At 43.7% G+C, this 19271-nt stretch overlaps 1 protein-coding gene and 1 pseudogene across 6 annotated transcripts in view; one reads left to right on the top strand and one right to left on the bottom strand.

Moving 5' to 3' along the window:
• DLG2 (discs large MAGUK scaffold protein 2) overlaps nucleotides 1-19271 on the top strand; it is a 1048787-nt gene that overhangs the window by 710057 nt on the left and 319459 nt on the right. For all 6 annotated transcript variants that reach the window (XM_066618862.1, XM_066618867.1, XM_066618866.1 and 3 more), the window contains one exon: nucleotides 18658-18711. In XM_066618862.1, coding sequence (XP_066474959.1) covers nucleotides 18658-18711 — 54 coding nt within the window. The remainder of the gene's footprint in view (nucleotides 1-18657; nucleotides 18712-19271) is intronic.
• LOC136647093 (5S ribosomal RNA) lies at nucleotides 3899-4017 on the bottom strand (annotated as a pseudogene).

Below are 19271 nucleotides of genomic sequence, written 5' to 3'. Positions count from 1 at the left end.
AACCACCATCCCCCCCCCAAGTCATAATTTGCACTCTGTTTTTGCAGTTGGAGAAAACAATCAGTTGTTCTGAGCTCAGTCCTAAGTTTTCACTCTTCTATGGTATTGAGAAATTCGGCAGGGTAGTAGTAGGATTATCCCAGAATGAAACATCTGTCTCTCTTCTGACCCTTCTTGTCCACTGGAAGAAAAGTTCTGATTAACATTTTATTTGTGAGCTGGCAAATTGGATGGCCCAAGTCTAATTAGGAAATTTACATAACACATCTAAATTCCCTTTGCTGACACATACGAGGTAACTCTTCAGCTGAAGTACATCTTCCGGAATGCCAAAGTCAGGCATTTCTGAGGGTCCAGGCTGCCTGTTTCTGCTGAAAACGCTGTCTTCTCTTAAAAAGCCTGAAAAGGGAACTCATCATCCTTCAGCCCAGGTAAAGAAGGCTGGATAACTGATGATTCTGTTGAATTTTTGTGGTGATTGGCATTTAAACCAGAATGTTTAAAAGTTGGGGGCAGGAGAAGGGCAATATCCCTTTTTTCTTTCTCTCTTCTCATAGAGGAGATAACACATTCCTTGTTAACATGAGGTTTGCACAACTACAAATGGGGAAGAGAGAGAGAGATAATTTTTGTTGTTCCCCCTACATAATGAGGAAATTTGGGGGCCACTCAATGCTATTGATTGACGGGAGGTTTCAGAGAGATAAAGAAGAAGTTCTTCTTTCTGATATACATTTCCTTTGAGGTAGATTATGTTGAATTGATTCAGTCAGTGTCTTTAGATCTCACTGGTATCCACTTGCATGTTGTTGAAGAAATTGATGAGGAAAAGTATTGAACAAAGTGGTTTTCTTAGAAAGGGGTCAGCAGTGGAGAATTATGTGGAAAAGAACCAGTAGGGGTGAGTACAGAGCTTGGAAGGTATGTACAGTGACTTGTATAGTGGTCACAGCTGTAGATACCCAGTAGCAGAGAAGCATGGTGACAGAGAGCTAGAAGTAGAGGGAGATAAGGTGACAGCCTCCCTTTCTGCCACCAGACTTGACTTGGTCCCACAAGCCAGGCAGGTACTATGGAGTCTTGCAAGGACCAAGAGGATGGTCTTCTCTGCCATTTTAAGGATCTGAATCAAGACATTCCTCTACTTTCTGGGGAGAGGGAAATTGAGCTCTTTCTCCACATGGACAACCTCAAAAGCAAGATCAGTAGTAGAGGAAGCCAGGCCCAGTTACTTGGTGTTAGAAAATATCTACAACCAAATGTGAGGTGAGTCCTTCTTAACACTGGTTAGCGGGAAGGTGCTATCCATATGTAAAGCTGTTGACTTATTTTGAAGTCATACTTGTACCTAGCGGAGCGATGGTGATGATGATTTCAACAGTTCAGCGAAGGAAGTGTGGGAACATATTGGGCAATCCATTGGGGGTCCCAATTGTAAAATGGTTAAGAACCCCTGTGTTAGATATCCCTCTGTAGTCACCTCAGATTCAAACTGTTTATCTCTTCCCCACTGTCCAATCATAAATGTATTCGGCACATCAGGTCTGATGGCTTTCCTTGTTTAGCTGAAGGTTACAAAACTTTTTCACTTGCCTGGCTTATTGCTAATGGACTTCTCATCTGCGCCCCCCTATACAATCATTTTCTCGTACACCAGCTCTTACAGCTTCATCCTGGAGACATATCGTGAAAGAGTCAACTTTCAGTTTCCTTCGTGCATATGCATTTATTTTTGCCGGGAGTTTTTTTGCACCTTGTGAGTAAATATTTTATGGAGCCATCTGCTAAATAATTCAGCTTGAACTCTCTGTTAAATGGGTTTTGCTCAATCTTGCTATAGTAACTCTGTTTTTAACTACAGAGTTTCACTTAGCCCTGCGCATCAGGCTACATTCTAAATCTGTACTATTTGTAGAATTGGGATCTAGCCACACACATTAGAAATGCCCATTGGTTCTGGTTTACAACACACTGCCCAATCCTATGGGACCACTGTGTCACTGGAATGTGCGTTTTTGTGACATAACCTGCTTTACGGCCACTGCAAATAGTGATGCACTGTAGAGCACAGCCTGGTAGTTGTCTCAGGAGACCATGCCCACATGACTATGTCAACCACAGGAGCCCTGGCGCAGAGGGTGGGTGGGGTTAATGGGAATGAGGAGACAAGGAAACAAATGTTCCTTTGCCTTGTGGACGCCTCCAGGACCCAAAACCTCCCAGGGGATGCAGCACATGCTCTGTTGACACAACTACATTGGCACCAGGGGAGTTAAGTGGGATTGGCCTGACCGAGTTCACACACGTTTCAGGAAGATGGTATTGTAACTGTTTTGGAGGAATATACTTTCCGCAGGACTCGGTGCTATACCATTGGGGCTCTTCAGTCTAGAAAAAAGGCACCTGAGGGGTGGCATGATTTAGACTTACAAAATTATGCAGGGGATGGATAGTGTGGATAGAGAGACTCCCTTTTCCCTGTCACACAACACCAAAATCAGGGGACATCCACTAAAAGTGAGTGTTGGGAGAATTAGGACAGACAAAAGAAAACATTTCTTTACCCTGCGTGTAATTAATCTGTGGAACTCCTTACCACAGGATGTGGTGAAGGCATCTGGCCTGGATGCCTTTAAAAGGGGCTTGGACAAATTTCTGGGGGAAAATTCCTTCACAGGTTACAAGCCATGATAGGTAGGTGCAACCTCCTGATTCTAAAAATTCTCAGATTGCCAGATGCAAGGGAGGGCACCAGGATGCAGGTCTCTTGTTGTCTTGTGTACTCCCTGAGATATCAGGTGAGCCACTGTGAGATACAGAAGTTGGGCTAGATGGGCCTTTTGGCCTGCTCTAGTGGAACACCTCTTAGGTTCTTATGCTCATTTGTTGCTGGGAGAATATCACTGCTGAGGATTCTCTTACCCCAGTTCCTTCTCCCTTTCTGTCTCCATTTCATTGAGCTTCTTTGGTTCTGCTGCTATAACCAGGGAAAAATCTTCAGTCCTACTGAGGCCCTTCATCATGTTTGTCGCTCCTGCCTGTATTTTAATAGCCTACAGTGCTTTCTTTTCTAACACAGCATTGCGGGAGGCTGTCTTATGGACATGCTGATACTCATCTCAGGTACATCGTTGGGTTTTAATTGCCCTCAGACTGATTCTGTACCATTATACTAGAATTACGATCAGAAATGCATGAATGGAAAAAAAGGTCTCCACAGGAGCTAGGTTTTGTTGGAGTGAAGCCTGTATGCATCTTATGTGGTAAATAACAGTTGGAGTTATTGAAGTAATCATTTCCTTCATCATGTGCATTGTATCTACGAACTAAAGTTGCTGCACCGAGAATAAGCAGTCACCCATCTGCATGTTTATACTGTCTGTACATCTTCTCTAAATTGATTTTTTTGATGCTATATTTCTTGCCTACAGCCTGTAATGGAGAAACTTGCTGTGTTTCTGCCTACAGTTTCAGAAAGGTGTGTGATTTTTAAAGAGGCACAATTCTGATGCTCAAACCCCAAATGTTTGCAGTGGCATAGCTAAAGGAGGTGCAAAGCGCTAAGTTTTGCAGGGAGCCTTACTGCAGCGTGCAAACGGCTCTTCCCCTTCAAAGCCATTTTGGGTGGTGGGAGCAAAATGCAGGAGGAGGCAGGAGGCAGGGAGGCAAATGCCTTGTTTTGCTCCCACTGCCCAGAGTGGCTCTGAGGGGGAGGGGCTGGTTGCACGCTGCTAAGAGGCTCCCTGCAAAACTTTGAACCCCCTCTAGCTATGCCACTGAATGTTTGCAGTGTGTGTGAGAGAGGGGGGGATGATCTTGGTGGACAAATATGTAGGACTTTTATAATACTTACTTCCTGGCTGGTTGGCAACCTTCAGTCTCGAAAGACTATGGTATAAACCTACAGCACCCGGTATTCCCAGGTGGTCTCCCATCCAAGTACTAACCAGGCCTGACCCTGCTTAGCTTCTGAGATCAGACGAGATCGGGCATGTGCAGGGCAAATTGATGGAAGAGTTTTGTGTTACTTGGAGATCCTTAGCAGGGATCTGCTCTTGGTTGTTGAGCATTGATACAAGGGAGTGGTCCAAACGGGCAAAGTTCAGAGCAGGAGCATGCAGAGCAAAGTTCAAGGGGCCAAAGTCAAGGTGCACCTTTAGGGCTGGATCAAGGGTCTGGTTCCAGACAGGTGAGGTGGAATAGCCCAAGGCAAAGCACCAGCCATCCACTGCTACTCAAAGGCACAATTGATGGGCTAGGTGTGAGACCAGGAACTTATAGCTTTAGGCAAGCTGGGATTGACTCTTACTGTCTGAAGCTGGTGCATAGACAGCATCACTATACAGGTGTGCTTGGTAGATCTCATGGATCATAAAAAGACACAGAGGAAGCTGTTTCTAAGGTGCTAGAGGGCTTTCTGTCTTGTATTCTGCATTGTTGTGAATTGATCTTCTTGTCTGATTTTTCTATACTCTACTAACCTCTGCCTTAGAAAGCAATAAAAAAATAAATAAAAAATACTGTTCATACAGAAGGTATCTTTTCCAGAATCAGGGAACAGTTGGGAGGGTGAGAAGCCCATACACTCTTCAAACTCAATCATATCTCATGGTGTACACAAACATACAAAAGGAAGGTCCCCATCCCAAACTTCCCTACCCACTAACTGGCTGGCTGCCCTTGTTTCAGTTTGTAGAGAACTGTTACTCAGCCACAATATTTTGGTATGTTTGCAACCTCGGCACGTTCTTGCTACTTCCTCCTCTTTCTCTTGGTCTTTCTTCTTTCACTCCCCCCTCTTGCAACCCCCCCCCCCAGTTTTTTAGCCTCTATTCTCTCTGGGTAACCCCCCTGATTTTTCTACATCCTCATCCCTCCTTCCCCCCATCCACTTGCACCCTTATGCTCTCCCCTTCTCCTTGTAAGGACTAGTCTGCTTTCTCCTTTCTACCCAGGAAGAACTCACCTTTAGGGTTTAGTTGGTGGGCCACTGTGAGGTACAAGAAGCTGGACTAGATGGGCCTATGACCTGATCCAGCAGGGCTATTCTTATGTTCTTATGTTGTGTGAGTCACTGCTGAATAGATTGCATGGCATTTTATTTGTGATTCTCCTCTTCTGTTATTATTCCCTCCATAAAAGTTATCCATTGTTGCACCTTTAACCTTGTCTCCTTCCTCTGTTTGTGCCATTCCACTGAGTTTTGCCACTGGCCACTCCATGTATAGATTTCCCCTGTGTGCGCTTTACAGGTGTCTTAAAAGCACGCCTAGTGACAGGTGTAGCCGCCACGGAGTGCTTGGCTTGATCTGCCTTTAGGCTAATTCAGAGTGACCTGCTCATTAAACTGCTTGCTGAGCAGGGCTCAAGAGCAGACTATTCACTCAGAACCTTCATTGGAGTCACCAAGCGTGTCCCAAAGCGTCATCTGACCCTGATAATCTCTGGCTAAATATTTACAGATTGAAATAGCTTTTTTTTTCCCAGTTTGACAAGCAGCTCTTCAGTCACTAAACCACCCATTGACAATGGAATAAAGATAGTTACCTCTGAATGACAGAGAATGCTGACTTTGTGATCAGAAATTTTACCTCTCTGCTGAGATACTTTTAAACACAACAGGTCACAGTGACTGTCTCTTGCACTGGAAACATAACACTTCTGTCCGGGCCCCTGAATTGCTGTTCTTGAAAGCCCCTCTCATCAAGTTACTCTAGGAGATAACTGATGAAATTTTTAATATTTCAGAGCTGATGAATCTGTGAGGAAGTGAAGATAAGCTGTCATTTTTTATTGTATCTTTACGGGCTATTCATCTTTTCGGCTCATCTGCGGCATGTTTTATTGCATGAGTGAACAAAGTGAAACCTTTATGAAAAAGAAGAATTCCCTCTTTACATAATGAACAGTGTTCCAATTCATTTTATTTGAAAATGCTTTTGGAGATCTTTTTTTTTTTTTTTGTCTTGTTAGGGATACAAAGTGAGATTTCTAAGCAAATGTAACGCTGAATCGGTAGATGGCTTTAACACAATTGGTGTTGATGAATTGTTACAGGGATCCAATTTGGAGACATGATGAAGCCAGCTTTGTTCATCACATTTCATTATAGGTTTCTCATTCTTCTGCATTATAATGGAAACCAATTTTCCTTTTGGCCATCTGTTTGGGCAAAGCAGAGCATTGGATACTGATGCAAAACACTGAGAGGGCTAGTTTTCTGACTTTGGGATTGTGTGAAAAAAGTGAGTGCCAGAATGCCAGTCAAGAGTTACACTTAAGACCTGGAAGATCCAGGTTCAAGTCCCTGCTCAGCTGTGAAGCTTCCTGGGTCACCTTGGGTCAGGCACTAGTATCTCTCAGTCTTATCTACCTCAAAGGATTGTTGTGAGGACAAAAGGAGGAGAGGACTATGTACATTACCCTGAGCTCCTTGGAGGAAGAGTAGTATGAAAAACAGTTAAATAAATAGTTTGGGAAGGAGACATTTCATGTGCATGGGGAAGAAGAGAAGCAAGATTCAGGCAATAGAATCCTCCAGTGCGTGTGTCTCAAATGGGGGCTCCCACCAGACAAATTCCAGCCCCTCATCTTCTCTCTGTGAACCCACTGTTTCTACTGCAAGCACTGAAGACTGAGCTTTGATCAGAAGTTCTTGCTGGGTGAAACATCTAAAGAAATTAACAGGAAGCAAAAAAAAAAAGTTACAGTTAAGGCGGAGTTTTTGACTCAAAATAGGAAGGGCAGTGAATTTCAAGGAACAAAATGCGGGTGAATCTCTGGCCATATTATTGTATCATCCTTCCCAATAGATCACAATCAGTTTTCCTTGATTTTTCATAGCAAAAGGTTTTTTTTTTGTTGTTGTTTTTAATGATCATAGTAGCAGATGATTGCCCTTCAGTGGATTTCATGATGCCTAACTTGGATTTCCTTAATAGCTCAGAATGGGGCTATGATGAATGTGATGAATATTCATCATTATAGAGGGCATAGAATTTCCTGGAAAACCCTTTGAAAATATTAGCTTTTAAAATCTGATTTGCTGCCATTTATTCCCCCTAGCTGCCACTATTTCAGCATGATTTATTTTTCCCTAGTTACTACTCCAATTTCCCTCCTAGATCAGTTGCTTCAATCATCCCAGCTAACCAGGAATGATGGTGTCTGGGATGATATCATGATGCTGTGTAGCCAATTGGTTATGGCTACTAGCTGAGGCCAAACAAAGTCAACTAGAGACAACTAGAGAGGGTCACTGGTGAATGGTTTTACAGGCATTGCTAAGGAGGAAGATGTTTTTCAACACTGCTGAAAATATACTGAGGACAATAGATTATATTTGGTTTGGCCATAACTGTGATGTCATAGCTTCTGTAGTTGGTCAGGCGTAAACCAATAATAGCCTTTAATCATCAGATGAGATGGATGTCCAGCCATTAATTTGTATCTGAGTGACAGACCTGATAGCTTTTTGCAAAATTCTGACAGTGAAACCCATATGTGGCTTTCTCTCTCTTTGGCAGAGCGTAATAGTGACTTAAATTAATTGCAAAGTGTTAAGGCCAGATGATTCAAAATCAATTTGAATCTTTAATCTGGATAAACACAGTTCTTAATGCATTCCTCTAAAGAGAACTGCTGTCTAACTTTCCAATTAGTGGTCTGGTCAGAGCCGCTACTGAAATGTGTGAAAAAAACAAACAAAAAAAACCTTATCAGAAACTGCCGCTCTTGAACTACTTCTGAAGCAGGGCCCTAGGATGTGGGCTTTCCAGTGTCCCAATGGTATGGAGCGATCTCCCCGAGGACTGTGGCAATACGTCTCTCTCACATCCTTTCAGTATCCCTGTAAGACCTGTTTCAAAGTGCAGATGGACTGAGTCAAGGCTGCAGAAGGGTCGCTACAGCGAGTGGCCCAGGAAGTACTGCAGGCTCCACAACGCTCTGTTTAAGTGGCCCCTCCAACTCACCACTGGAGCCATTCTGGGCAGCAATGGCAACACGCAGGCCACTGGAATGGGGGGAGAATTGGGCCCAGGAGGGGGTGGGATCGGCCACAGTAGAGCACACCATATCTTATCCCCTGCTGCTGGGCTGGGCAGTCCTACAAGAACTGCTCTGATTTGCCCCAGCTGACACAGATCTGAGTCCTATAAGGCAAGCTGGGGTGTTACAAGGGGTAAGGGGGAAAATATCCCCTTATCCCTGATCTTCAGCAGCCTCCTACCCTGCGTTAGATACAGCGCAGGCCGCTGTGGTCTGGCTGTACTGGCGCAGGTTAGGATTGCTTTGTCATGCTGCAATCCTATCCACACTTACCTGGGAGTAAGGCCCATTAACTATGATGGGAATTACTTTTGAGTAGACATCCATAGGCTTGGGCTCTCAGCCACTGTTACACCAGTTTTATCTTTTGTCTTTCTTTTGGAACTCATTTATTCATACCCTCCCAACACACACACACACACGTTAATGAGCATCTGTTATGAACATTGAATATTCAGTTGCTTTAAGCCTCTGAAAAATACAGCACAGATGCGTGTGGGGATAATTGCTTTGCACGCCTTCTCTTTTCTCTTTGGGTCCGAAGAAGGCAACGTGAGTAAGCAAACGCCTCCCACCGGCAGCCTTCATTCAGATGCCTCTCGGTGTCTCTCCTGGTATGTTTAGCCTGCATTCTAGTTCAAATGAGAGTATCTCAGTGATAGGTGTGAAAATTACAGATATGTCAAATGAAACGTGATTCATCAGGCTGCTGGGTGTCTCTGTGAACTTCCCATAACGGTCATCAGCACTACCATTTGACCAGATCATTGGCTGCAAGGGAGGGTGGGAAAGGGGTCCTTAGTAAGGATATCCACTTCTGATCCTTGCCAGTACGTTTTTTTCTTTTTCAATCAAGGATGTCACAACATTTAGAGCAGGGGTGCTCAATAGGTGGATCGCGATCTACCGGTAGATCGCGAGGCAAAATGAGTAGATCGCGGAGCCCTGTCTCTCCAAACTGTTAGTGACTAGGCGAAACTGACATGTTTAGCTGACACTAAACTGACACTGAAACTGACATTTTAGCTGCTCTTCAGGCATGCAGCAACAAAACTGACGAAACTGACTAGACTCCAGCAGGGGCTCCATACATTAAAGGGGGTGTCTGTCAGATGCTTCCTTCCCCCCTGGCAGATCTCCGGGCCTTGCTGGGTTTCAAAGTAGCTCTCGAGCCAAAAAAGTGTGAGCACCCCTGATTTAGAGCTATTTCCTAAGACTTGGCTTTAAAATATTGACAAGGAAATTGCCGCTATTTCCTTTTAATGGCAGATGTATGATAGACATTAATGCCCTGAAATGATTTAAACATTCCTTTATGGTTCTGCATTAATCAGATGGATTGTACTATATAACTCCTCACTTTATTCCCATAGCAAATCGTGTGTGAGGCTGATGAGGTATGAAAGTGTTACTGAATGAAAGGCATTCATGTTACAGATTCAGATTACAAATTGATCACCTTAGTGGATGTGCCTGAACTGATCGTGTTTTTGATAATTTTAGATAGTTTGGACTGGATTGGGGTATTAGTGCATTAATAATAATAATAAATAATACAGGTATTTATATACCACCTTTCTTGGTCTTTATTCAAGACTTTATTCAAAGTGATTTACATAGGCAGCCTTATTTAAATCCCCGTAGGGATTTTTACAAATGAAAGAAGGTTCTTTCTTTCAAGAACCACAACATTCAGATGTTTCTTTCTTGATCTGGTCGCACATTCTGGCCTCCATCCTCCCACGCTCAGAGCAGATGGAATAGCTCGGCTCAGTTTGTCAGCTGCTTCAAGGTCGCACGGTGCCGGTGGCCTCGAACTGGAGACCTTGTGGATGTTATCTTCAGGCAAATGGAAGCTCTACCCTCTAGACCAGACCTCCTGCCCATTAGATTCCTTTTTAGGCATGCGTTATGAGCCATCTCTGTTCTCTCCGATCTGACTTATTATAATGAAGAAAAGAAACTTATGGATGATACCCACTGGGGAAAAATGAATGCCTTTTAGGATGCAAGGTGAATAATCTGGTAAAAACACAAAAATTGGTGAAATTCATCTCAGTCAGTCATGATTTACAGTGCAATTCCATGCATATCTTCTAAGAAATAGATCCCACTGAGTTCAAAGGGACTCATGGCCCCATTCTATCCAGGATGGGACTGGCATGTGCAGGGGTTTATGACGGCAGAACAGAGTTACGCTGTTATGAAATGGGTTTTGGCGATGCCTAGTGCATGGCGCCAGCAGCCATTTTGGGCGTACTGCCTCTATTGGCAGCAGCACAGGAGGCCCACTGTCACACCAGTACAAGGAGATGCATCAGGGGCAGAATGGTGGTGGTGGGAGGGAAGGAATAAGAGTCATCCTGGGAGGAGTAAAGGGTGGAGGGAGGCAGACCAGGGGCAGAATCCAGGGGCAGAATCGGTGGCACTCATGTGCACTGATATCCTACTCCATCTGTCTCCCTTACTGCCACCATTACCCATCTCACACTTGTGTCTGCTAAACAGCAGGCGTAGATCCAAGGAGTCCCACGGTGATGGTGGAGGCTTTCCTTGGGATAAGTGAACAAAAGTTCACTCACCCCGATGAGACTTTTCCAACTGCCCAGCAAAAGCCCCATAGAGCAGGCTGGGGCTTTACTTGAAGTAAGGGGATGAATGTCCCCTTCCTCTGTGGAGACCTCCTTCAGCCTGTTCAGTTCCAGCACAGGATGCAGCTGTAGCCATTTAACTTCACTGCTCCTGTGCTGGGCTAGGACTGGGCTGTTAATCTGCTTTAGATTGAGTACGAAAGTTTGATGGTGGTATTCTGCCTGAAGCCACTGTTGAGCCTGGTAGGGAGTCTTGCACAATTGATAGGGATGCTTTGGATGTTCATCTCAGCAACGTTTGTCCCTGGATGTTCAAGTTTTGGGCTATCTGGTTTCTGAAGTGAAACTGATGCAATAGAAATTGTCCACTGTTGTGTTCACTGTTTCAAAATTTTGTTAACAGAGCAGTTTGTCACTGCTTTCAGTTCCTTTGTGTCTTCCCCTATATTACTAATGTGCAGGTGTGCACTAAAAAAGAACTTCAGAAATCAACTGTGAAGTGATTGAGCACTGAGTTGTATGAAGATGGTTTTGTGCCATGTTTTACCCTGTGCAAGATAGTGGTGTAGCTAGAGGGGGTGCTCCTTCCCTTCGGAGCCTTTCTGGGTGGTGGGAGCAAAATGGAGGTGAATGCTTGAAGCCGCTCCGCACTGCTCGGGAACAGGGGTTGGGGTTGGCATAAGAGTCGGGTCCCAGGCCTGCCTCCAGCTAACCATCCACCCTCCCCCTGTCCCAGAACGCTTCCCTCCTACCTCCTCCCCACCAACCCCAGACCCTTGCGTCAGCCGAGTTAACTAGAAATTAGGGGTTGTGGACACAGTAAACAAGACACAACAGTAAAGGAACACAACAGGAGCAATCCCATCATCCCTAATAATTACCCGTTTAGTATTCTTATCAACATTGCTATTCTCATAGGATCCCAGCTATACTGAATATTGGCTTACATTCTGTGTATATTTTCTTTACCTTAAGTATCTCCACTGCAACAGTGGTGAGCCCTGTGAACGCAGCAAGTAGCTACATTTTGTAAATTGGATTTGAAAGTACATGACACATTTGTTCCCAATCAGCAGTGGCTCTTGTTTGACATTTACTACGTCCTTCAGTGGATCAGATTCAGGCTTCCTACTCTAGCATGTATATGAATCACTGCTAATTTCAAGCGGCTCCCAAGAAATGTCAGGAAAGGAAGAAATCTGGATGGTAATTGTAGTTATCTTTACTTGGAGAAATGGCTGTCTCTGGCACCATATAGATGCGGTTGTTTATTCGCTGTAGATAAAAACTTATCTTTATTGGTGAACAATATTGCAGCTCATGATTTGTTTTTAAAATTGGGGGGGGGGGAGAGACAGAGAGCAACCAGAACATTGAACAATTGATAAATTGATAAATTAAAGATCAATAAGTCACCAGGTCCTGATGGCATCCACCCTAGAGTTATGAAGGAATTGAAGAATGAAGTTGCTGATCTCGTGGCTAAAATATGCAACTTGTCCCTTAAAATGGCCACAGTGCCAGAGGATTGGAGGATAGCAAATGTCACGCCAATCTTTAAAAAGGGAAAGAGGGGGGACCCGGGAAACTATAGGCCGGTCAGCCTAACATCTGTACCAGGTAAGATGGTGGAATGCCTCATCAAAGATAGAATCTCAAAACACATAGATGAAAAGGCCTTGCTGAGGGAGAATCAGCATGGCTTCTGTAAGGGTAAGTCTTGCCTCACAAACCTTATAGAATTCTTTAAAAAGGTCAACAGGCATGTGGATGCGGGAGAACCCATGGACATTATATATCTGGACTTTCAGAAGGCATTCGACATGGTTCTGAGCTGTCTGTGACAGATCAAGAGAGATATCTTGGGGTGGTGGTGGACAGGTTGATGAAAGTGTTGACCCAATGTGCAGTGGCAGTGAAGAAGGCCAATTCTATGCTTGGGATCATTAGAAAAGGTATTGAGAACAAAACAGCTAATATTATAATGCCGTTGTACAAATCTATGGTAAGGCCACACCTGGAGTATTGTGTCCAGTTCTGGTCATCGCATTTCAAAAAAGACATAGTGGAAATGGAAAAGGTGCAAAAGAGGGCAACTAAGATGATTGCTGTGCTGGGGCACCTTCCTTATGAGGAAAGGCTACGGCGTTTGGGCCTCTTCAGCCTAGAAAAGAGACGCCTGAGGGGTCACATGATTGAGACATACAAAATTATGCATGGGAAGGATAAAGTGGATAGAGAGATGCTCTTTACACTCTCGCATAACACCAGAACCAGGGGACATCCACTAAAATTGAGTTTTGGGAGAGTTAGGACAGACAAAAGAAAATATTTCTTTACTCAGCATGTGGTTCGTCTGTGGAACTCCTTGCCACAGGATGTGGTGACAGCATCTGGCCTAGATGCCTTTAAAAGGGAATTAGTTTCTGGAGGAAAAATCCATTACAGGTTCCAAGACATGATGTGTATGTGCAACTTCCTGATTTTAGAAATGGGCTATGTCAGAATGCCAATGCAAGGGAGGGCATCAGGATGCAGGTCTCTTGTTATCTGGTGTGCTCCCTGGGGCATTTGGTGGGCTGCTGTGGGATACAGGCAGCTGGACTAGATGGACCTTGGGCATGATCCAGCGAGGCTGTTCTTATGTTAACATACAAAGTAGAAAAAATGTGGGGACCAAGATTTTGACTTTCTGTAAACATTAAAACATATATATGATTTTGCTCTCAGCAACTTATCTAGAAGATGTGTAATAAGAAATATCTTGATGTGTTCTTTGGTCACTAGAATAATCTACTACATGTTAAGGCCAAACTAGACATATTTTGGGCAAGTTATATTTGCTATTCCAGGATTTCTCAAATTGTGGGTCAGAACCTACTAAGTGGGTCACGAGTCCATTTCAGGTGGGTCCCCATTCATTTCAGTATTATATTTTTAATATATTAGACTTGGTGCTGCCATGGTATGTGACTGCATTTGGGGAAATGTTGCAAATCTGTGTTTTAAACAGGCTACTATGTATATGCTTTTAACATTGATAGTAAATGGGACTTACTCCTGGGTAAGTGGGGGTAGGATTGCAGCCTAGGATGGTCAAAACTCTTCCTGCTTGATGATGTCACTTCTGGTCATGACATCATTTCCAGTGGGTCCTGACAGATTCTCATTCTAAAAAGTGGGTTCTGGTGCTAAACGTTCGAGAGCCACAGTGCTATTCACATGTCTGCCCTGTTCACTAGAGGGCACATTCACTACACAACAAATACAAAATTCAAACAAGGGGGGTGCATTTGTTTCCTTTTTTCCTGTTCAGAGTTTTGCATTCATTCATTTTATTTTGCATTCATTGATTTCTTTCTTTCAGTGATGTTCCATGTGTTTGCATTTCCTCACCATGGATAAGTTGTGAGAAGAGGGCTTAAGACATCTTTCATTTCACAGATATCACTCCACTGTGCTAGGGAAGGCCATTTTGACATGCTACAAATAATAACATAGGATTGTTAAGTTTGTTTCTATCAAGTCTTTAACCAACAAAACAAACACCAGAATCACCACTAGGGCAGCTGATGTGCCTGATATTTGCTGGAGTGGGAGTGTTTCAAGATATATATTGTACTTGGTAGAACTGGAGTGCAAACACACATTGTGTCTCTTGTGAATGGGTTTCACCTTAAGAATAGTTGTGCTTCTCTTTGAAATGTGTTCAAGGGAGTTCTCACCTATCCAAGTTCCTGCTCGGATATACTGTACAGGAGGGTCCCTGTATCAGCAGATTCCATATCCGTGGATTCACATCCACGGATTGGGTCCATGGGCCCCCTGTACACGCTATGCTTTCCCCACCTCCAGAGGGTCCTCTAAGCCCAGCAGAGGTTGCACACATCCATCCACAACCTCTGCCAGGCTCATACTGAGCCTTAGGGTTTAAAAAAGTAACTCGTATTTTTTAAAAAACAAATAAACCCAGAAGTGATGTTTTTAATGCCTTATAAGACATGAGGAGGCTTGGAGAAGCCCTCAAGGGAAGCTGAGCCTGGCAGAGGCCGTAGATGGACGTGCACGGTCTCTGCTGGGCTCAAATGACCCTCTGGAGGGTGAGGGGTGACATTCGCCCATATCTGCAGTTTCACTTAACCACAGAGGGTTCTGGAATGGAACCCCCATGGTTATGGGCGCACACCTGTACTTGAAAAAAGCAGCATGGCCCTCCATCCAGTAAAGACAGAATAAATGGTATTTAATGGACCACAACATGGTTAATGTTACAACAGCAACAGGGTTTCCAAACTACCAAACCCCTGCATGGCATGGATAGAGTGATGGTCTTTTTCCTGTTTCACATCAGAACCAGGGGGCACCCACTAAAATTGAATGCTGGGAGAGTTAGAACAGATAGAAGAAAATATTTCCTTACCCCGTGGATAATCTATGGAACTCATTGCCACAAGATGTGGTGATGGCACTTGGCCTAGATACCTTTAAAAGGTGATTGAACAGATTTGTATAGAAAAAGTCCATCGCAGGTTGTAAGCCATGATGGGTATGCACAACCTCCTGGTTTTAAAAGTAGGCTACCTCAGAATGCCAGGTACAAGGGAGTGGCAATGGGACGCAGGTGTCTTGTGGTCTCATGTGCTCTCTGAGGCATCTGGTGGGCCACTGGGATACAGGAAGCTGAACTAGATGGACCTCCTGATGTAGTGGGAAGTTCCTCCTCCAAAGAGTGTGGGCTTCAGGCTTCAAGGTGTTGTTCCTATCTCAGGATACATCCACCCTGGAAAAGCCTGATGGTATTTACCTTCAGGTTAAGCTTGGTTAAAAAAAATGGTAAAGCCATCAACCAAAGGGTCCGACTGCTCTACCTTCCTAAGGACAAGCAAGCCTTACTTCCATTTCGCATCACCCAGCCTTCGCATCATCATAGCCTTTGAGGATCAAATACTGATGCAGCCAAAAGGATTTGACAGCTCACTCCCATGTTGTTCAGTTCCATGGGATGTTAATCCATCCCACTTCTCAGCCTTGGATACCAATAAGGTGGTCACTAATCCTATCTTACTCCTCCCGGACCCTTATGACCCCTGCCTGTTGTCACCAAATCGTAAGCATCCCTCTAAATGCGTTGCTGTGAAGTTGGCGGGGAAAAAATCCCCCTGCCTATGCCAATCTGGCAGGAGAACCAAAAAATGTCCACTGGGCCCTGAAATGACCAGCTAGTCTCATTCTGTGAAAAACAGGAGGATGGGTGGGCCCTGCATCTTTGCCTGGTGTGACTAGAGCAACCTCTTCATCCAGATCGAACCCCCTTCCCCCAATTGATTTAATGCTATACACAGATGAATAGTGGTGGTTGGATGCTTAGAATTGGCATATCTCTTGTAGTTTTGTTTTTGTCAAGTCCCTTGCTCTATCCCCCCTTCCGGTGGCGTAGCTAGAGGGGGTGCAAAGCACTAAGTTCTGCAGGGAACCTTGCCACAAAGTGCAAGTATTCCCTCCCCTTCAGAGCTATTCGCCTCTGTTTTGCTCCCACCACCCAGAATGGCTCTGAAGGGGAGGGGGAGGAACCCCTTGCACACTGAGGTGAGGCTCTCTCCAGAACTTAGTGCTTTGCACCCCTCTAGCTACGCTACTGCCCCCTCCTCAAACTAGCCGAAAGCTATTTGACTTTCACTTTTTAAAAGGCTGCATGTTCTACTTTTTGTCCCAGAAGTCAGATTCCAATCTGTCACTGCAACTGTCAGCTGTCTTATCTTCAGGGTAGTAAAACATCCCAGCTGGAAGAATTAGCTTCGTGTTAAATCGGAGGCGGAAAAGAATCTGCCTACAGGAAGTGACCAGAGTGCTGTGCAAACTGCTGGGCTGGAAGCCCAGCGAAAGAAGCCCCCCAAAGAAGACTTAAGACATAGTCTAGGGTCTCCTGGAAGACAGGGACGAGAGGAGGTTGTGGTGGAATATGGAAATAAAATGAATATTATCAGATATATATGTCCAGTGGGTCCTCTTTATCTGCAGATTTAGAACCCACAGTTTTAATGTGGTTCCATTTGCATCTGGGAGTCCTATTGGATCTCGACCCGTGGATATAACTCTCCATAGGTTTCTGTATCCGCAGGAGTGAGGGGCTGGGGTCCCTGGGAACAGATCCCCTGCAAACACCAAGTTCCAACTTGTATGTACGTATACTATCGCCTCAGCCCTAAGGAAAATCTACTATACTATAAGGCTGACATATTTTGGAATTTATCACCACATAGACATTTTAAAAAATTGTCCGAATCACAGTGAGGTATGCTGGAAATGTGGAGAAAGGAGAATGGATTTTTGCTCATTGCTGGTGGAATTGCTTGCAAGCACAAAGAATTTGTTGGGAACAAATTTTGTATTTTGTATTTAATAAGAAAGACCTTTGAAGCCTACCTTACTCTGAATCCTTCTTACTGACTCAAGTGAATGGTTGAGTCCATTAAAGAAACTTTACTGTTTTCATCTGGTGGTAGCAGAAAGACTGATAATTGCTACATATGGGATAGTATGCTTCCTGCTAAAACCAAGAGAATAGTTAGTCCCATTATAAAACTTGGCTGTTATGAATCAATTAACATGTTATTGTACAAGTCAATGACAACTTAGTTAAGAATGGGAAGATTTTAGGGTTGTCTGATTTCAGGAAACCATTTTCTTTTGCTATGATGAATGGTTTATGATGAAATAATTACACAGGCCTACAAAATTGAGGGTCAGAAAATTTTTCCCCAAACTTTATGGTGGTTTGATATGAATTTGGGTTGCCGATTCCAAAAATGGCATCCGTTTTGCCCTATCATGTCTAGTTTTGGAGACACGGCATAGCCTTTTTAGTGAATGGTTCAAGCAGCTTCCTCATGAGGAAGCCATGGGGTAGGCTTCCTCATGAGGAAGCTGCTTGAACCATTCACTAAAGAGGCTATGCCGTGTCTCCAAAACTAGACGCGATAGGCCAAAACGGATAGCATTTTTTGTATCGGCACCCCGGATATTCCCAGGAATTGGTGTAACATTTAAGGAAGCAAAATGTGTGCTGTCCTGTGTTATTCACTGTTTTTTGTGGTACTTTTCAATACAGGCAAGCCCCCATATCCACAAATTTGGTATCCACTGTTTCAATTATGCATGAATCCACCCTGTGCGCCTGTTAATGTTATTAAAATGCTTACCGAGAAAAAATGTTCTTGCTTTTGAGCAGTGATTTTCAATGTTTTTCATCTCATGGCACACTGACAAGGCACTAAAATTGCCAAGGCACACCATCAGGTTTTTGACAATTGACAAGGCACACCATGCTGCCAGTGGGGGCTGATATGCCCCATTGGTCCTACTAATAAATGACCATCCCCCAAATTCCTGTGGCACACCTGTGGACCACTTGTGGCACACCAGTGTGCCATGGCACAGTGGTTGAAAATGACTGCTTTAGAGGGTCGCTATAAGCATACAGGCTTATAGCGACCTGTAGGCTATCTCCCAGTTGTGGGGTCCCCATATCCACAGTTTCCAAATCTGGGGGGGGGATCCCCTGGAGCACATCCCTCATTGATATAGTGGCATGCCTGTATTATAAATCTTAAGGTTTACATTGCTTGTTCATTTTGTTAAGTGATGATAAAAAATATATACAGTATTTGAAAATAAAATGTCAAAATAAAATGTTTTTGATGTGGACCAAGAAGATCTGGGTTCCTACACAATGCAAGTAACCACCTCTTCAAGCTGCTGGCTTTCTTTTCAGTCCTTCGTTATTTCAGCAGTCTTCAGAATTTGTATCCTTGGCTAGTGTGAATTGCATTTCTGAAGCCAGCACACTTTAGTGCTACTGAAATATGAAGTTTGATCCTCAATTCATGTATATAATGAAAAATACATTATTGGTTTCATATTGCTCAAGGTTCATATTTTCCTTCATGGGAGTGAGAGGTCTTGAAAAACATTGTGAGTGTTGTTCGCTATAAAACTGTTTCCTTTTTTTCCCCCCCAGGCCAGCCCCGCTCCTATAATTGTCAACACAGATACCCTGGACACAATTCCCTACGTAAGTTTAAAACATTTCATTGCCATTTCGTGTAAATATAATTTATGGTGTGGTTTGACTTTTAAAGAATAATTTTTCACACAGATCCTACATGGATTTATTCTGAAAGTAAGTTAAATTGAATTTGCAGATTTTTATCAAGCTGTGATTTTAGCAATGCAAATGCCCCGTACTCATTTCAGACATTACATATACTGTGATCTTTCTCATGATACAGAAAATAAACCGTCTTGGCCAAAACTAGGACATTTTCTTGGTTTTAACCTTTCTTCACTTGGCTGCTCTGTTAGCACTGACAGTTCTTGGACTTCCAAGAAGCTGTAAATCCCGTGTTCACTTCCTGTGTGATCAATTTAATGCACATTTTGCAGGAAAAATCACATCTGTTCTGACTTGGACACCACTTTGGAGCAAAGTCAGTGATGGGTGTAGCAATTCCTCCATTTGTTGTTGTTGTTATGGATACTTTTCACTTTGTTCCCTTGAGGATATGGACAAGGTCCTTTGATAGGTGAGACCAACCCTCCTGCATGTTTGACAGTACTGTACTGTGCCTAAGA

This window comes from Tiliqua scincoides, chromosome 3 (genome assembly GCF_035046505.1).
Source record: "Tiliqua scincoides isolate rTilSci1 chromosome 3, rTilSci1.hap2, whole genome shotgun sequence".
NCBI classification, from domain to species: Eukaryota; Metazoa; Chordata; class Lepidosauria; order Squamata; family Scincidae; genus Tiliqua; species Tiliqua scincoides.
Note: the sequence above shows the minus strand (reverse complement) of the source record. Positions and strands in the feature narration are given on the sequence as shown.